The sequence below is a fragment of the Pieris rapae genome, chromosome 5, assembly GCF_905147795.1.
Source record: "Pieris rapae chromosome 5, ilPieRapa1.1, whole genome shotgun sequence".
Lineage (NCBI taxonomy): Eukaryota > Metazoa > Arthropoda > Insecta > Lepidoptera > Pieridae > Pieris > Pieris rapae.
In genome coordinates, this window is record NC_059513.1 from 10,863,263 (window position 1) to 10,879,180 (window position 15,918).

General features: G+C 32.9%; 4 protein-coding genes across 4 annotated transcripts; 3 read left to right on the forward strand and 1 right to left on the reverse strand.

The window, feature by feature from the left end:
- Positions 1–3,249: 3,249 nt before the first annotated feature.
- Positions 3,250–6,289, forward strand: LOC111003524 (probable ribosome biogenesis protein RLP24). Its single transcript, XM_022274071.2, has 3 exons — positions 3,250–3,380; positions 3,461–3,783; positions 6,101–6,289. Exons 1-3 carry the CDS (start codon positions 3,300–3,302, stop codon positions 6,273–6,275), a joined length of 579 nt encoding a protein of 192 aa, XP_022129763.1. The 5' UTR covers positions 3,250–3,299; the 3' UTR covers positions 6,276–6,289.
- LOC110994384 lies at positions 3,997–5,603 on the reverse strand. Its single transcript, XM_022260987.2, has one exon. The coding sequence runs from the start codon at positions 5,010–5,012 to the stop codon at positions 4,254–4,256; it is 759 nt and encodes a 252-aa protein (XP_022116679.2). The 5' UTR covers positions 5,013–5,603; the 3' UTR covers positions 3,997–4,253.
- An 826-nt stretch (positions 6,290–7,115) lies between the features above and the next one.
- On the forward strand, positions 7,116–12,015 carry LOC111003538 (neither inactivation nor afterpotential protein G). The gene is made up of 12 exons (XM_022274113.2): positions 7,116–7,254; positions 7,442–7,644; positions 7,814–7,905; positions 7,981–8,110; positions 8,359–8,571; positions 8,977–9,140; positions 9,358–9,518; positions 9,670–9,791; positions 10,195–10,378; positions 10,483–10,627; positions 10,733–10,912; positions 11,864–12,015. Exons 1-12 carry the CDS (start codon positions 7,128–7,130, stop codon positions 11,997–11,999), a joined length of 1,857 nt encoding a protein of 618 aa, XP_022129805.2. The 5' UTR covers positions 7,116–7,127; the 3' UTR covers positions 12,000–12,015.
- Positions 12,016–12,403: 388 nt separating this feature from the next.
- LOC111003586 (retinol dehydrogenase 13-like) lies at positions 12,404–14,541 on the forward strand. Its single transcript, XM_022274187.2, has one exon. The coding sequence runs from the start codon at positions 12,460–12,462 to the stop codon at positions 13,339–13,341; it is 882 nt and encodes a 293-aa protein (XP_022129879.2). The 5' UTR covers positions 12,404–12,459; the 3' UTR covers positions 13,342–14,541.
- Positions 14,542–15,918: the final 1,377 nt, after the last annotated feature.

The following is a 15,918-nucleotide window of genomic DNA, read 5'->3' on the forward strand; positions in this document are numbered from 1 at the left end:
AAAATGAACTTTAATTATACTTTAACCCAGTTATACTGCTTAATGGATTTTCATTCGATTAAAAAGAAATTTTAGATTTTCGGTACTTGATTAGAATTAGATAGTAATTCAAATGATTGTTTCAACTAACAATGTCTTTAAATGCGATTAAATACTTTGAACAAATGATAGAAGCATAGAAGATTAAGTATAATATTATAAATCAGTTACCGTATTCAGTTACGTCAACCACAATAATCAATAGAATATGTTTTGAGAGTATTGTATATTAATTATTTATATTATTAAACCCTGCACACTCTTACCAGCGCGCTTAGTATGTACATAAAGATTGCATTTGAATTCCAACGTGCACTTTTTAATTTACAATTCACAAAGCGAATATGCAAAACGGAACGATGCGGGATTCTCAAAAGTCATGTCATTGTGTATTGAAAAAAAACACATAAGCATCTCGATGGTGATAAACGAGGTGACATCGTGAACGCCACTCGAATATCAAAAAGTGCACATCGCATCGTAACTCTGATAAAATTAAAGAAAATTGAACTCAATGTTTGAGGTCTTAATGTATACATTAACATAAATATAAAAAACAAACTTTGCCATTCTAATACAGTTCGATTTTGGAATTCGGCAGTTTTCATCGGTGGCGCCAAGATCCACAGGTAATTTCACACAAATTCACGAAAGAATTTACTGGAAATACCTGTATTGAAATTCAATTTACAAGTCAGGCTTTCCGTCTGCGGCTTATTCAGAACTATAATTAATTCAGGCTTATAATTCGTAGTTTAAATCTTCTTCATGTAGGTATATTTTACGCTTAGCACTTCATACATGTACTATTAACAGTAATATATAGAAAAAGCTTTTGATCGTGTTGATCACATTATCCTTTTACATAAGCTTATCTCCCTTGGAATACGTGGCGATCTTTACAGATGGATAAAGTCATACATAACTAACAGACGACAAGCAACAGTAATATGCGGGTACAAAAGCATGTTCACTAACGTCACATCAGGAGTACCCCAAGGGTCAATACTTGGCCCGTTATTATTTAATGCTTATTTATACGATATAAAATACTGTTTTCACTTTTCCAAACATCTTATGTTCGCGGATGACAAAAAGTTTTCTTAAGAATAAAATCTATAGATTCTAATCAAATTCAACCAGATCTTAATAGGCTATAAATATATTACAAACAAAATAAACTTACAATAAATATAAACAAATGTAATAAGATAACTTTTTCACGTAAAAACAAAAAAATACAATATATTTACAAAATCAATAACATCCCCATAAAACAAGTAAAATTAGTTAAAGACCTTGGAATATTATTAGATGAAAAAATGGGTCTATCAGAACATATGGATAACATAACAGGCAAAGCGTATAAGCAGTTAGGGTTTGTCAAGCGGTCTTGCAAGACATTTCATGAAATCCATTGAAAATATGATTTTGGATAGTCGTTCAATATTTTATCTATGAATGCGATAATTACATGTTGAGCTTTTTTATAAATTAAAAAAGGTAAAGGAATTCCTATTATTGAATTAGGTCACATTTCGTCCATATAACGACGTTATTTAACTGATGTAACATGAACATTCTGTCGGTGTACCTTAACGTATAATTATCTATTAAGCAAAGCCGGGGACGGTATAATTAAGCCATTGCGATTCGTATCACATTAGCTCATTACCACCCAAGATGACCTAAACACAGGCACATTTCGTTTTATTGTTATGTGACTTAGAGTCTAGATTAGTTTGAAACTTCTAAATGTTGCTCTATCATTTTGCCTTTAGCAGTTCAATCTTAAAGGCGATTAGATAATTTTGTGCTTGTTATATAAATGTGGTAGTAATGTATAATACTGTAATATGTAAAATCTCCTCCAAATCTCTTTCTACAACACGTGGCGTTACAATCCAGTTGATTAGCTTTTTGTGCTATGCCATTTTCATCATGGCTTAAAAATATTTTTTCTGAAGTCTAGAAGATCGTAAGAGAATGGAATAAAATCATCATTTATGCAAAACCGGAGTACACGCTTGATCATGGCGTAGAAAGTGATAGAAGATTATAAAAATTATTTTTATTCAATATTTATTTATTAACATTAATACACATACTAGCATTAACATAATACAAAATAAACATCATTATAAATGAAAAGGACGGCTTTATCGCTTTTAGGCGATCTCTTCCCGTAAAATATGTTAGTTAACACTTTCGCTTTCGATGACAAATACGTTGTACATAACAGATACCTTAACAAACCAATATTTTTTTATGTTAAAAGGCACAGAATGAGTCTGTGATTACTTATTGTAAATTTCATGTAACAGACGTGATGAGGAGCCCTCATAAAGGACAAATCTTTAATTCATTAAGTCAAAATAAGAGCATAAAACATCACCTTACTTGCCTATATGTATTGAAAATATCGCCAGATATACATAGAAGTAATTAGGCGCATAACGTACAACCGACGTAAACACCGGTATTTTAGGAAACCCATAAATCGGGCAGTCAACTGAAAAGTATTGCCTATTCACTATGTGATGTACCGGTAACTAGCTTGATTTCTCATTAAGTCGCTAAGTTGCCTCTCATAAATATAACTTTATCGTTTTCATACATCTTGTGTTGAGTAGCTAAACATTCCTCTTATAGCATCAATGGCTAAACATTATTTAATAAATGACTAATTTTTGTACGATTTTAATAACTTGATTGTTAGAATTACTTTATTACATCTTTAGGTAAACATTAATTGAACTCGAAAAGTGAATCTTTTTATTTCAGTTGTGAATATTTTACTTTTTATCTATTTTATCTTTGTATATACAATATAGAACCATAGCTCAAAGGTCGAAACGCTTTGTTCCAACAGTTATCAGCTACCAACATTGATTAATATTAGTCCACTCACGATTTTAAACACATTATTAAAATAATATATTACGATATTTTTAGGACATATGCTGACATCTAGTTGCAGTATAGACATTAAGTGCTGTGCGTTGCTATTTTCTGCGCCTAGGTGGCGTTATGTAACCAATTTTAGGCGTAGTATATTATTTTATTTTACTTATAAGATAATTTTAATAGAAAAGTAGTTACAATTATTTTCGTGACTATTAAATAAAATTGAACTTTATCTCTCATAAGATTTTAGTTTTTTAATATTTGTTATCTGTCATGGTTTGTAATTTTCGACAGACAAGAAAACCTTCCTCTTGTTGACGTGCTGTCAAAACAACAAAACTGCACGTGTGAAAATGCGTATTGAAACTTGTTATTTTTGCTCTTCCAGGATTTATCCTGGCCATGGGATTCAATTTGTGAGAAATGATTGCAAGGTAAATAAAGTGAAATATATATTTCGAAAATTTCCTACACAAAATGATCTTGAACGTTTGGGGTTAACTTTATTGCGTAGATTTTCAGATTTTGCCGTTCAAAATGTCACGCAGCATTCAAAAAGAAGAAGAACCCACGTAAAACTAAATGGACTAAAGCTTTCCGTAAAACGGCAGGCAAGGAATTGGCAATTGATCCATCATTTGAGTTTGAAAAGCGTCGACACGCTCCAGTCAAATACAACAGAGAATTATGGACCAAAACCATCGAGGCAATGAAGAAAGTGGAAGAAATTCGTCAGAGACGCTCTAATAACTACATAATGCAGAGATTGAGGAAAGGCAGGGAAGTGGAATGGCAAAGAGATGTTCGGGAAGTTCAACGAGATATCTCGTTAATACGGTAAGCGTAAGAATATCTTTTGGCAGGAATTGAGGAAACCATATCATATTAGGTGTCTAGTAGCTTGGTCCAGCATCTGCTATAATAATAATAATAATAATAGCCTTTTATTCAGATCAATTAGGTACATGGATTTGTTAAGTTAACATTAAATTCTAAAGATTTATATTATGCTTAAATTTAGTGTAGTATTTGTTTTGTTATCTTCCCCAGATCTGTTTGCCAGTCGGCAAAGGCCTCCTCCAACCTTTTCTATTCAGTTCCGTAAGATTTTCTTCTTTTCTCAAGGTGTACATTGAGGGATGCTATGTAAATTACTAATTTTTGGTGGTTGTTGTCTTTATATGTTGGAGGGTTGTGGTCGCTTTCCCCCTCGAGGACCAGTCGGCTTGGGGGAGTTCGTTGTTTTTTGTTTCTTTGTTGGCTGTTTTATTGTTTGGTTTTGGTTTCCGTTTGTCGTTCTTGAGTTGCTATTGGTTTTTATTAGTAATAGGCATGTTCGATAAGGAGCTGGATCTGTATCGCATTAGATCAAAAGCATTTGTCCTGTTAGTCTTCATTGCGTTTTCGGTTTGTTGCTTTTTTGGTTGATTGTTACCTGAAGAGGGTGAAGCGGATATTTCCCTTTTCCTTTTCTCTTGGCTGTAGTTGTTCTCTTTTACAATAAGTTTGTCGTATTTCAGATATGCTATATTGCCCTTTTGTCTCTCTTCAGTTAACTTGGCTTGCAGCTCCTTTCTTTTTTGTAACACATCCTTTGAGTAATCTTCCGCAATGTGTATAGTTTTTAGATTGTTTTTATTTTTCAAAATTTCAGTCTTTTTCCAGTTGCTTGTAAACGAGCACAGTATCGGTCTCGGTTTGTTGCTCTCTTTCTTTATTTTTCCTAAGCGAAAAGTTTTGTTGAAATCATATTCTTCCGTTTTAATATTTAAATCTTGATTGAAGGTATCTTTGAGCTTTAAGATTAATTCATAAGAGGATTTTTCGTTTTCGTCTAAGCCGAATATAATAATATTATTGTTTTTCTCAGACCTCTTAAGATAATCTATTTCTTTTTCTAGTTTTTCTACTTTAGTTTTCAGGTTATTATTTTCTTCTATTATAGGGATTAGTTTATCATCTATTTTTTCCATAATACTATTTGTTATAGACTCCTTCAATTCAGCGTTTTGACTATGCATCTCTAATTTAATTTTTTCAAATAATATTTGGAATTGACCTTCCATCTTATATTTGTTGTTTACGTGTAGCGGAACGTAATAGTAGAATATGGCTATATAATATTTCTCACAAATGGCAACACTGTTTGATATGTCAGATTACTTGACGTTTACGGCAAGTGTCACTGAGTAACAATTTGTTGTTTTTGTGTTTTCTAACCTCCAATACAATAGTTGATATTGTGGTTGTAGATTTACGGTGGATTCCAGTGATCACACTTCCCTGTTTGTTTTTTAGTCACTTCCAGAGGTCCCAGTACTGTATCGACGGATACTAGCAGCCACAAATTACGTTTACTATTTTATTTCACTTAATAATACTCGGAGTTTATCACTACGGTGTTGACAGTTCTGATGCCGGAAACGGAACCCCAGCATCTGCTATGCTGTATTTTAAATACTGCTGATGCTTCAAAAGTTTTTTATTACTTCATAATAGAAAAAGCATTCTTAATACTAGTATAGAAATTATTTGAAGCTTGTCAAAAGTTAAGTAATTCAATTTCTGAAGTCATTATCAATCAATCAAAATTTATTTATTCAGTTTAGATGCGACTTAAGGCATGCTTATGAATGTCAAAAACGTTTACAAAATTCGCGAAAGAGCAAAACTACGCCATCCGTTCGCAAGACTACCAGGAGGTCTTGTTCTGAGAAGAACGGGCAAGAAACTCAGCAAGTTTTATCCTCCCTTTACATACAATAATTAAAAAGAAAATGTCATAAACCACAACATCATTTAAGTTACATAAGTAAAAATAAAATAAAATCTGTTCTGTGATTTACCACATTCACCATTACATTCCATTACATTCACAACACTTCCAAGAGAACAAAGCAAATTATAACAATATATTATATTATACATAGTCACAATGTAACATTCAAATAGCAATTATTGGCTACAATTTTTAGAATCGATTTTTGGCTTGTAACACTCAAATTAATTGTTGAATATGTTTGTAACCCTAAAACTGAGTTAAAAAGTTTTGCGTAAAAATTTTAATACAAATAAATGAGATGTATTAAGAAATTTGACAGAATTTTGACAGGTTGAAGTTTGACACTAATAATTTATAACCATACTTTTATAGATCACCAGCAGCCGGCTTAAAACAGAGACAAGCCCTAGAAGCAACTGACATGGAAGTTGAACCTGAAACTATCGAGGTTGTTGATGCTAAAGGAAGAAAACAGGTCATCGAGGCTCCAGTGGTGGTACCCGCTACTGCAGAAATGTTAATTGATGGAGGAGAAGTTGAATTGTAAAAAAAGATAAATTCTCTCTGCATACAATTAGAAATATGGAATATTTCTTATACATAATCTCTCATACATAATCAGCATATTGCCATGATAAATTTGCTACCTAGTTCATTAGGACCAGCTGAAACATTTTAAAATAATAAATGTACTTTAATTAAGAAAAATAGTTTCATTTTGCCACAGCAAAGCAAAAAATATTTTTAATTTTATTAACTGAGTACAAATAAGCAATTCGAGAGCTCACATACATTACTATTAAAACTTGCAAGAAACATTAACAAAATCTAGTCAAGGGCAATTGGAACTTTCTAGCCTTTTTTTAAATCCAGATAAATTTGCCTCATATGTCTTATTTTATGCATTAAATTGGGTCACTTTCAATCATAGTAAAAGATAATGTATTGCATGATTATAAATTATTGATTTCCACCGCTGAGACTTTAATCCTCTTAGGTTTTCATTCAGGGGATGCAAACATTTTAAACCACAGTACTCAATAAATGAGAACATTCATTTATATATATATATTCAAACCATAAAAGGTGTCAATAACACCATTATTTGATTTGGCTACTATCTTTCAATTAGCTTTAAAACAAATAAATTAATATTTTTTTGTTTATAATTCTCAGAAATGAATAGATTTATCAACCAAACATTTATAAATATTTAATAATTTGTATAACTTTATAACTAGTACCTTTGTTATAATAGAAAGAATTGGCGAAATAAAATAGTATCGACTTTAATAAGGGTAAGTTTATTCACCTCTGTCCAATCCAATCAGAACAAAGGCTCCGTCTGAATTAAGATACAAAGAACAGTTACACTATTGCACATAAACCTAGAAGTACAATGTCGTTCAAATTTTACATTTCCGCTGTGTTTGTCGCGTGTATTTCCTATGTTGTATACCATAAGTATTTGAATACAAATACTAGTATTATCAAAAAGCCAGAAAGGAGATACGATTATATTATAGGTAAGTACATTTTTGTACTTAATAAACAGTACTTAGCACAATTAATTAGTAACTTCTGAATCTAAAACATGGTTGGATGATTACATTATATGTGTAAGAGCCAAGGTTGAGCATTTTGCTCGAACCGTAATTTTATTTCTTCAACGGGGCTTATTTAATATATAAAATTAGCCATTTGTATTTTCAGTCGGCGCGGGAACAGCAGGATGTGTTATTGCATCGCGGTTGTCCGAAGATCCCAATGTCAAAGTGCTTCTTGTAGAGGCTGGGGGTCATATGGGATACTTTACGAAAATACCCTTGACGGCCACTGCGGCACAGCAAGGTCCTAATGACTGGTCGTTTCATGCTAAACCCCAAAAGTACTCGTCTTTTGGCATGTGGAATCAGGTAAAAAATATTTCTTAAGAATACCTACTCAATTGAAGACAAAATGATAGAAATCATCGTTCGTAAATCTTCTATGCCTAAGAGTTTTTAAGCTAGATAATAATATTATATTTTCATAATTAATAAATAATTATTATTCTGTTCTATAGTTTATTATTGTATTTCCTAGACGCCGGTAATACCACGTGGCAGAGGTCTTGGTGGTTCTGGACAGATTAATTTCCTTCTTCATGGTTTTGGATTGCCTGAAGATTATAATAGGTACATTTACAAATATAATATAATTAAATTTGTAAAATAGTTTCACTGTTATAAGCCTGTTGTTTTTCTCTATAGGTGGTCGCAATTAGGTTTCCATGGTTGGACTTTCAAAGATTTAAAGCCATATTTCTTGAAGGCATTTGGCACGACGGAAAGCGAATTTGAATCGCCTTGTGTGGCTGGTGGATACTGCAACGAGTCTAAGGTACCTAAGTTCTAAAATATCTTATTTTTACTTCATATCTTACTGTTTCTTCTTCTATACTGATGGCTACCGTTTGAAACAACACCTAACTTTCTTTTATTGCGCTGGCGCATACAAGTTCTTCGGGATTTACGCTAAAATATGTTGAAACAACATAAAATGAAATTGTTAAGGAAATCTTAATCTACACGACAATGTCCTTTAACAACTTTTGCTATATACTGTCTAAGGCGCCTTTTATGTTATAGATTCCAATGCACCTTAAAAAAGTAGACGAAAACAACGAACTAATGAACACCTTCAAGCGAGCATCCTCTAGGCTGACAGACCGCTACACTCTTTTTCGTAAAGCAACTGCGCCAGTATTATCGGGACGCCGACATCAGGCTTTTGATGCGTATCTAAAACCAGCTCTAAATCGACCCAATCTGCACGTTTTATTGAAAACTCAGGCTGTATCTGTAAGTTTGTAGGTGCATTCATTAATATGGTGCATACCTGGACTACTTATTTAGGGCGACTGAAAATAGGAAAAGTGAAACCCCTAGAGCTTATAAATATATATAATCTTTTTGTCGATATCATAAAGATAAAGACAATAAAATTGCGACTTTCTTATAATAGAACATTGTATAGTATTTGATAAAGCGCAAATTAATCTTTGGCAGCTTTAATGAAATTTATAACTATAATTATTATGTTTGGTAAAAAAGATAGACAAATATGTATAAACATAATCAATTCATAAATAACTAACGTGGAGCACTAAACTCACGAATATCGACCAAATTTATTTACTTCTAATAAATACAAAGGTATTAGTATCAAATAGAAACCCCACAATTAAATCTAATTAACGCTGCCAGGTGAGGTTCGTTGACAAAGTGGCGTCCTCACTCTACGTGCTGGAAGACCACAAATATCTAAACAACATATTTGTAAATAAGGAGATTATAATTTCTGCGGGAGCTATTAAAACACCACAAATATTGATGTTGTCTGGTATTGGACCACGGGATTTGTTAAAAAGGTTAGTTATATGCGATGTAATAATCGACGCGCTCCAGACTCTTGTAGTCTGGAGCGAATCATAGCGCCTGTCAAAATTAAGCTGTAATAAGCTATATGTGCCAGTGCCATGAAATTTTTATAAGTATTCTATCATTGCTTTTAAAATCTTAAATCGTAATTGTACATGAACTTATCGGAAATCAATTGAACAATTATAGAAAAAAATGTATTTTCAGACTGAAAATAGTCCCTGTGTTAGAAAACAGCCATGTGGGTAGAAATCTTCACGATCATTTGAATGTTCCTCTCTACGTTAGCATCAGGAAGCCCATAAGTGTAACTCTGGCTAAAGTCTTTAGCTTTTTCACAGCCTGGGATTACTACTGGAAGGGAGAAGGTTAAAATTGACACACATTTTCATATATTTATATTATATCAAAAAAAAGTATGATTGTATGTGCATATTAAGAAAAGCAAGATAAAAATCAATATGATATTTATTGTACACGTAGGTTGTTTTCACTATTTTTTCTATTATTATATTTCAGGACACTTATCTTTTCCACCCGTGGCCGGTATTGAATATAAAAATATGTCTGCACTTATGTTATTCGCAATGGGATCCACTAGCGAGCGACTTTTGCGAGACCTCTCAAATTACAAACCACAGGTGATATGATTTAAGACTCGAACAATAAATGATTATTTACTAAAGCTTCTTCTAAGGAATTTACATTTACGTTGCCCTATTTTAATTTACAATTGAATTTATAAAGAACTTTATATTTTTACTAAATGGCTTTTATAATAATCGTTCTATTAATGAACTCTGCGCTGCATAAATATATCACAAAATCAAGTTTTCATAATTAATAATAATCCCAACAAGGCACGGGGAACACAGGCACATTTCTGGATCTATTCTATTTATAAGTCAAATGTCATTACCTGTGTCTACAGAATCAAAAAAAGTGAAACAACCTAGAAGTTAATCGCCGAATTCGGATGCTTAGATAGGATTACTTTTACGATGCGTAGCAAATAAAAATATTTAATAATTAATTATTTTTAAGGTCTTCCGAGACATGTTTCCATTCCACAATGACACTAGCAAAGAAGGGTTTGTTTTCCTCGCGTCGTGTGTTCAGCCCCGAAGCCGAGGGTCTGTCTCTCTTCGGGATACCAGTACCACAGTGCCTGTAGTGGTCAACCCTAACTACTTGCACCAGGAGTATGATGTTCAGTGTATTGTGAAAGGTATACCTATATATTATATATGTGATATTTTGTACAGGTGTTAATTCCATTTGTAAATATTATTTTATCGTAACAATATTATTTAGAATATTTTTCATTTACAGCTTTACGTCGTGCAGAGCGTTTGATATCAACGAAGCCATTCAAGGATATAGGAGCTAAAATTCATTGGCCCAGAATCGAGAGATGTCTCAGCCTCTGGAGATACAGCAGCCAGGATCAGCTAGGCCTTCAGAGGAGACGGAAGAAGTATTTACAATTTATTTATTTAGATTTTTATCTATTTAGTATTGCAGTATTAAAACAAGTCAGTTATTATGTAAAAAAGCATTATAACTCAAAGCCATTTTCTAGGCTTAAGTACCAAAAAGGAGTAGAACGAACAAAACCTCAAACAATAACACCGCCGAAGACCCGAAGACCTTCAAGTCCTCCTGATGAATACTTGGCCTGTGTCACACGTGAGGTGGCCGTCACCGGTCATCACGTGGGAGGAACTTGCGCTGGTGGCACCGTTTTGGACAACCATTTGAGGTATTGTTATTACTTTGTAAAAACGAAATAAATGAAATCTATTAACTAAGCCGCGCATACATATCTTATAATTGCATTTGCACGTCAAGGATTTAAAATTGTCAAGGCATGTCTTTGATACTACGCGTTTTCTATATCTTACTTATTTTTCTGTTTAATTTAATAGCTGTCTCTGTAATATTCTATACTATGCGATTCCGTATTAATAATGTACTTGTTTTACGGTATTAAGGTAGTTTCGAGTGAAGATAAATGGGCAAGAAACTCCACACTTACTCTTTTAAAATTAGAATTTGAAATTATTGTATACTTTAGTTATTTGTATAGAATAAAACTAATATAAAATTCAATTATTGTATTGATAGTATACATGTTCTTCACATATTAAAAATATCGAAACTGTAGAATATTATACATTAAACAGTAATAAAAAACAATAAAACAGTGTGTGACAAAAAATAACAAAAATATGTAAAATTAGATCAGCAACCAATTGATTTTGTCAAGGCTCTATGATGGTCCTATACAGTAGGACCAGCATGTTTCCAAGCATTTTTTATCTTGAATATAATCCTCTAATTTGTAATGTGCTTGTTTACAAAGTGTACCTTCATTTAGTTTTAATAAGTCACAAGATTTTTATTAAGTTGTGTATTGTAAGAAACTTCTACGAGTATTTTAAATTTAAAAATAGCATTAAACGTCGTTAGGTAGTTGATTTTCTGTACATATTGTGATCAGTATTTTGTCACTGCCAACCCTAAACTTAACAATAATTATTTCGTTGGGATTAGACAGTTAGACGACATGTGGTTTAACCACGAAACTGTTAAAGTTAGAATACATGTACATATAGGTACATGGAGTGTGTATATTTATTTAACGCGTGGCTTTGCTATAACAGAAAAATTCAAGACTGAATTGTTTTCTAAAAATTTTCTTCCTTTTTAGAGTGAAAGGAGTTAAAGGTCTACGAGTAATGGACGCCAGCATCTTCCCATCACCTATTTCTTTGTTCCCAAATTCGGTGATCATCGGTATGGCTGAGAAAGCAGTGGATCTAATTAAAACTGATGGTCTTTTTTAAGTAATCAATTATTATATGTATGTTTAATTATAATTAAACAATGTTTTATTTTAATTTTTTGCGGCACAGGTATCCTATTTTACGTATAGTAAGGTAAAAAGTGATTGTAATTAAAAGTGTCAAAATTCAGAACTGGTTATGAACATAAGGTCACCGGTAATAACTATTTACATCGAACTCGATATATTGCCTTCGTATGACTAAATTCGAAAAACAATTCGTACACAAAGTTTTCACTAGTAAACATTTAAGTGTTCCAAGCAAAGCAGATAAGAATTAAACCGCTTGCAATGTATTAATCATCGCCAACATTCCGATGTAGACAAAAGAATCGAGAAACAATGGTAACTCACTAGACCTTTTTCGTAAGAAAAAATAACAAACGAATTGAATTGCCTTTACTTCCTGTTTATTGACAGTAACTTGATTAACTTTGTGCAGTGACATTGTATTGAAAAAAATGTGCAAAACAAATTCGCGACTCGACGGAAAGACCGTTGTTATCACTGGAGGAAGTTCTGGCATAGGTTTCGAAACGGCTAAGCATATCGCACACAAAGGGGCTAAAGTTATAATAGCTAGTAGAAACGAAACCAAACTTATCAGAGCCAGAAATAGAATACAGCAAGTAACAAAAAACCCAAACATTTCATATAAATTGTTGGACCTAGCCTCTCTCAAATCAGTGCGAAATTTCGCTAGCAATATACAAAATGAAGATAAACTCGACGTGTTAATAAATAATGCGGGTGCTGTTGGATTATCTGATCGCTTAACTGAAGACGGACTAAACCTAACTATGCAAGTGAATTATTTCGGCTCGTTTCTATTAACGTACCTTCTGCTGCCTTTGTTGACTAAATCAGCACCGAGTAGGATTATAAATAGTTCAGCGTCGTCAATGTATATCGGACATTTGGATTTTGATCACTGGAATGATATTGGACGGTACTCCGCAGTAGAAGTGTTGGCGAACTCCAAATTAGCGGTAGCCTTATTCACGGCAGAATTAGACAATATATTGACGGATACTGGAGTGACGGCAAATACATTTGATCCATTTATCGTTCGTGATACAAATATATTAGAAAACGTACCGGAATTGGTTCGAAATGTGTCGCAAATATTTGTAAATTTAGTTGGGCAGCCCAAGGAGGATGTTGCCAATGAAATATTGTTCCTAGCGGCTGACCCAGAGATTGGTAATATTAGCGGTATGCATTACAAATTTTGTCGACAGTGGATAAATCACTGGATGACATACGACACTGAGTTTACTAAGGAGTTGTGGAATCAGACGAGGAAAATTTTAAACATTACAGCCAACGAGGGTTGGGAATAGACAAAATGAAGCTGGTTATTAAAATAAAGTTTTTACTATTACAAAAAAGCAATGAGAACTATATTTTTTTTAATAATTGTGATTTTGATTGATTTATATTGACATAGATAGTACAATTGCAATACAAACAGAGGCATGTTATGGCACATACGCTACACCTGATTATTATTTGTCTAATAAGTGGAGAGGTGCATTTCTGGTAAAAATGTTTGCTCGTAATGGTCAGATCATTATGTCAGTCACACTCATCTTGCTTCCGTATGAATTGCGCAAATATCGGATATGTGATCCCAAGTTATAAGAGACAAATTAATCCAACATTTTTGGTTGACTTTTCTGTCATATTTAAACAACCTTCGTTATTATGAAATAAATTAGTACTCCAAATAAATTAAGTATTGTTTTATTTAAATGGCGTCCAGTTTTCTAAAACTCTTTCTTATTTACGGTCTCGTCCGATACATGATGACTGCTATGTGCAGTCTTGATGACTTGCAACATCGACTTTTTCCTCAAATTCTTTTTACATTATCCCATATTATTTTACGATTATGTTATAAAAATGTGATTGATATAATCTCAATGCAAAAGTAAACTTTTAGTGGACTTATTCCTTCCTTAAACTATAAATTAATCCTGCACAAAACTTATTACCGCAAACATATGCCGGTACCTACTCGCTGCCCGCTTTTCACCTAATCTACAGCACTGGCGATCGCTAAAAGGATTCTGCGGTGAAACGGGAAAGTTTGTTTTCCACACGTAAGCGATGCCCCGCGCATCTCTAATGTTTTCTAACGAAAAACAATCGCATATTTGTTTAACAAATATGTTCCAACCGCCACCTTTAAACTCCATATTTATGACATATCATATGCGTATATCGTTGCAAAAATATTAAGATGGCACATGATTCCCAATAACTGGTTCGCATGGCGACAACAACCCGGTGAAATCAGAATTAAACAAAGAAGCTATATAGGTTGATAACTTATAAAGTGACGGAGAAATGATTATGTATCATGCATATTTTAAACCAAATATTTTACTGTTCACATATTAAATGAATATACGAGAAACGGACGATATATACATTACTTACTGTCATTTAGGCAAATTGTTTGGCACGCAAAGACCTCATTATGAAAACAAACATGGAATGTTTACTAAGCCTACATCATAAGATGAATAGCATTTATCTTTCTCTCTTAAAAATAGATATGTTTAATATCAGAGTATTTACCGTTGTTTAAATTTACGTTAAATTATAGAATTGATAAACCTACGAAATTTGAGATTTTTTTAATAATATACAGTATATAAATTTTGATAGTTGTTTTATTTGAGTTGTCAAAAGTACTGGTCCAAATTATGTATCAAAAGATTCATTTTAGTAGCAGTTTGCTTATCTCTTTACTGTAGAAGTCTGCCTGATGGAAGGCGATGAATTATAGCGTTTTGTACTGCCTCTTGTCTAGTGTATTATACGATTTAGTATTTATAAATCTGATGAGGTACCGTCCGGTGACGGAAAGCTTTCAGCTATAACTTCTTAGCTTTGCTATGGTCTGTCGTGAAGTGTGAGATCGTGCGTTGTCGTGAAGCAATGGGGAAAAGATTGGCCGGTCATCATTGCAATTCTCGGCAAAAGACATCCGTCGCCACTGCCATGTTTTAAAAAATCCACCACTGGTCACCAGATAGTCACCATAATTTATTTCGAAATCGCAAAATCCATAGGCAAACACCTACACATTTTTCGAATCAAGATTATGTCATATTGGCCAAGAAATCAATACATATAAAATCATAAGTTATTTCCAGAGTTCAGGTCATTAATTCGAAAAAGGATATTAGACCCATTTGGGGCCTAATTAGGGTATTTTTACTGCCTTATTCTTCTTTAAATCAGCTGTTATTACAATTAAAAGTCTAAAAAGGTCAGTGGCACTTCAACCCTTAAATCTGTTTCTTGATTATTTAGTATTCCTAATTTGTCAATATTTGCGTCTAAGGCCCTTTAACATACATTTCCATTCCCGTACAGCAGTCTATTTATTTATTTATTTATTGGGAAACCAAACAGATACATCCATAATAAAAACAAAGTCAAAAATAAAACACAATACAAACACATTGGATGCATCCACAACAGGTTACACTTACGCATAGAAACATATCTCCATTGTTACTTTTACACTACACGAACACCGATTATTACTTTTAATTTACGATTAGGAATAATTTAAGTATCTCTTAGAGTTACGAGTTACAAGAAGAAAGTATAAATATTGGGAAGTGCAAAAAATTCTCTTATAAAATGCCTCATCATCGTATAAGTAAAAGTCAATCCTCAAGACAACGCCCTCGCATTGATTGACACATGACCACGGAACCTAAAAATATCTAATCAATTTGTTATTACGCGTTCCACGAGTTACCACAACTTTTACTTCCGCCTCAAAGGTTGTTGAAGACCATAGTTCACGTTATTTTCCATTGATATCACAAAATAATTAAACGAGTTATTATTTTTGCACACACGCTGATGCGGTAGTGCAATGTATACAGTATGGT

What these genes read in the sequence shown, in the direction of transcription:
- LOC110994384 (XM_022260987.2), bottom strand. Translation starts at nt 5,012, where the DNA reads ATGGAAGGTCAATTCCAAATATTATTTGAAAAAATTAAATTAGAGATG.
- LOC111003538 (XM_022274113.2), top strand. Translation starts at nt 7,128, where the DNA reads ATGTCGTTCAAATTTTACATTTCCGCTGTGTTTGTCGCGTGTATTTCC. An exon ending in TCTCAAATTACAAACCACAG is followed by an intron (nt 9,792 to 10,194) that starts GTGATATGATTT and finishes ATTATTTTTAAG; the next exon opens with GTCTTCCGAGACATGTTTCC. An exon ending in CTTCAGAGGAGACGGAAGAA is followed by an intron (nt 10,628 to 10,732) that starts GTATTTACAATT and finishes GCCATTTTCTAG; the next exon opens with GCTTAAGTACCAAAAAGGAG.
- LOC111003524 (XM_022274071.2), top strand. Translation starts at nt 3,300, where the DNA reads ATGCGTATTGAAACTTGTTATTTTTGCTCTTCCAGGATTTATCCTGGC. An exon ending in TTGTGAGAAATGATTGCAAG is followed by an intron (nt 3,381 to 3,460) that starts GTAAATAAAGTG and finishes TTTATTGCGTAG; the next exon opens with ATTTTCAGATTTTGCCGTTC. An exon ending in CGAGATATCTCGTTAATACG is followed by an intron (nt 3,784 to 6,100) that starts GTAAGCGTAAGA and finishes ATACTTTTATAG; the next exon opens with ATCACCAGCAGCCGGCTTAA.
- LOC111003586 (XM_022274187.2), top strand. Translation starts at nt 12,460, where the DNA reads ATGTGCAAAACAAATTCGCGACTCGACGGAAAGACCGTTGTTATCACT.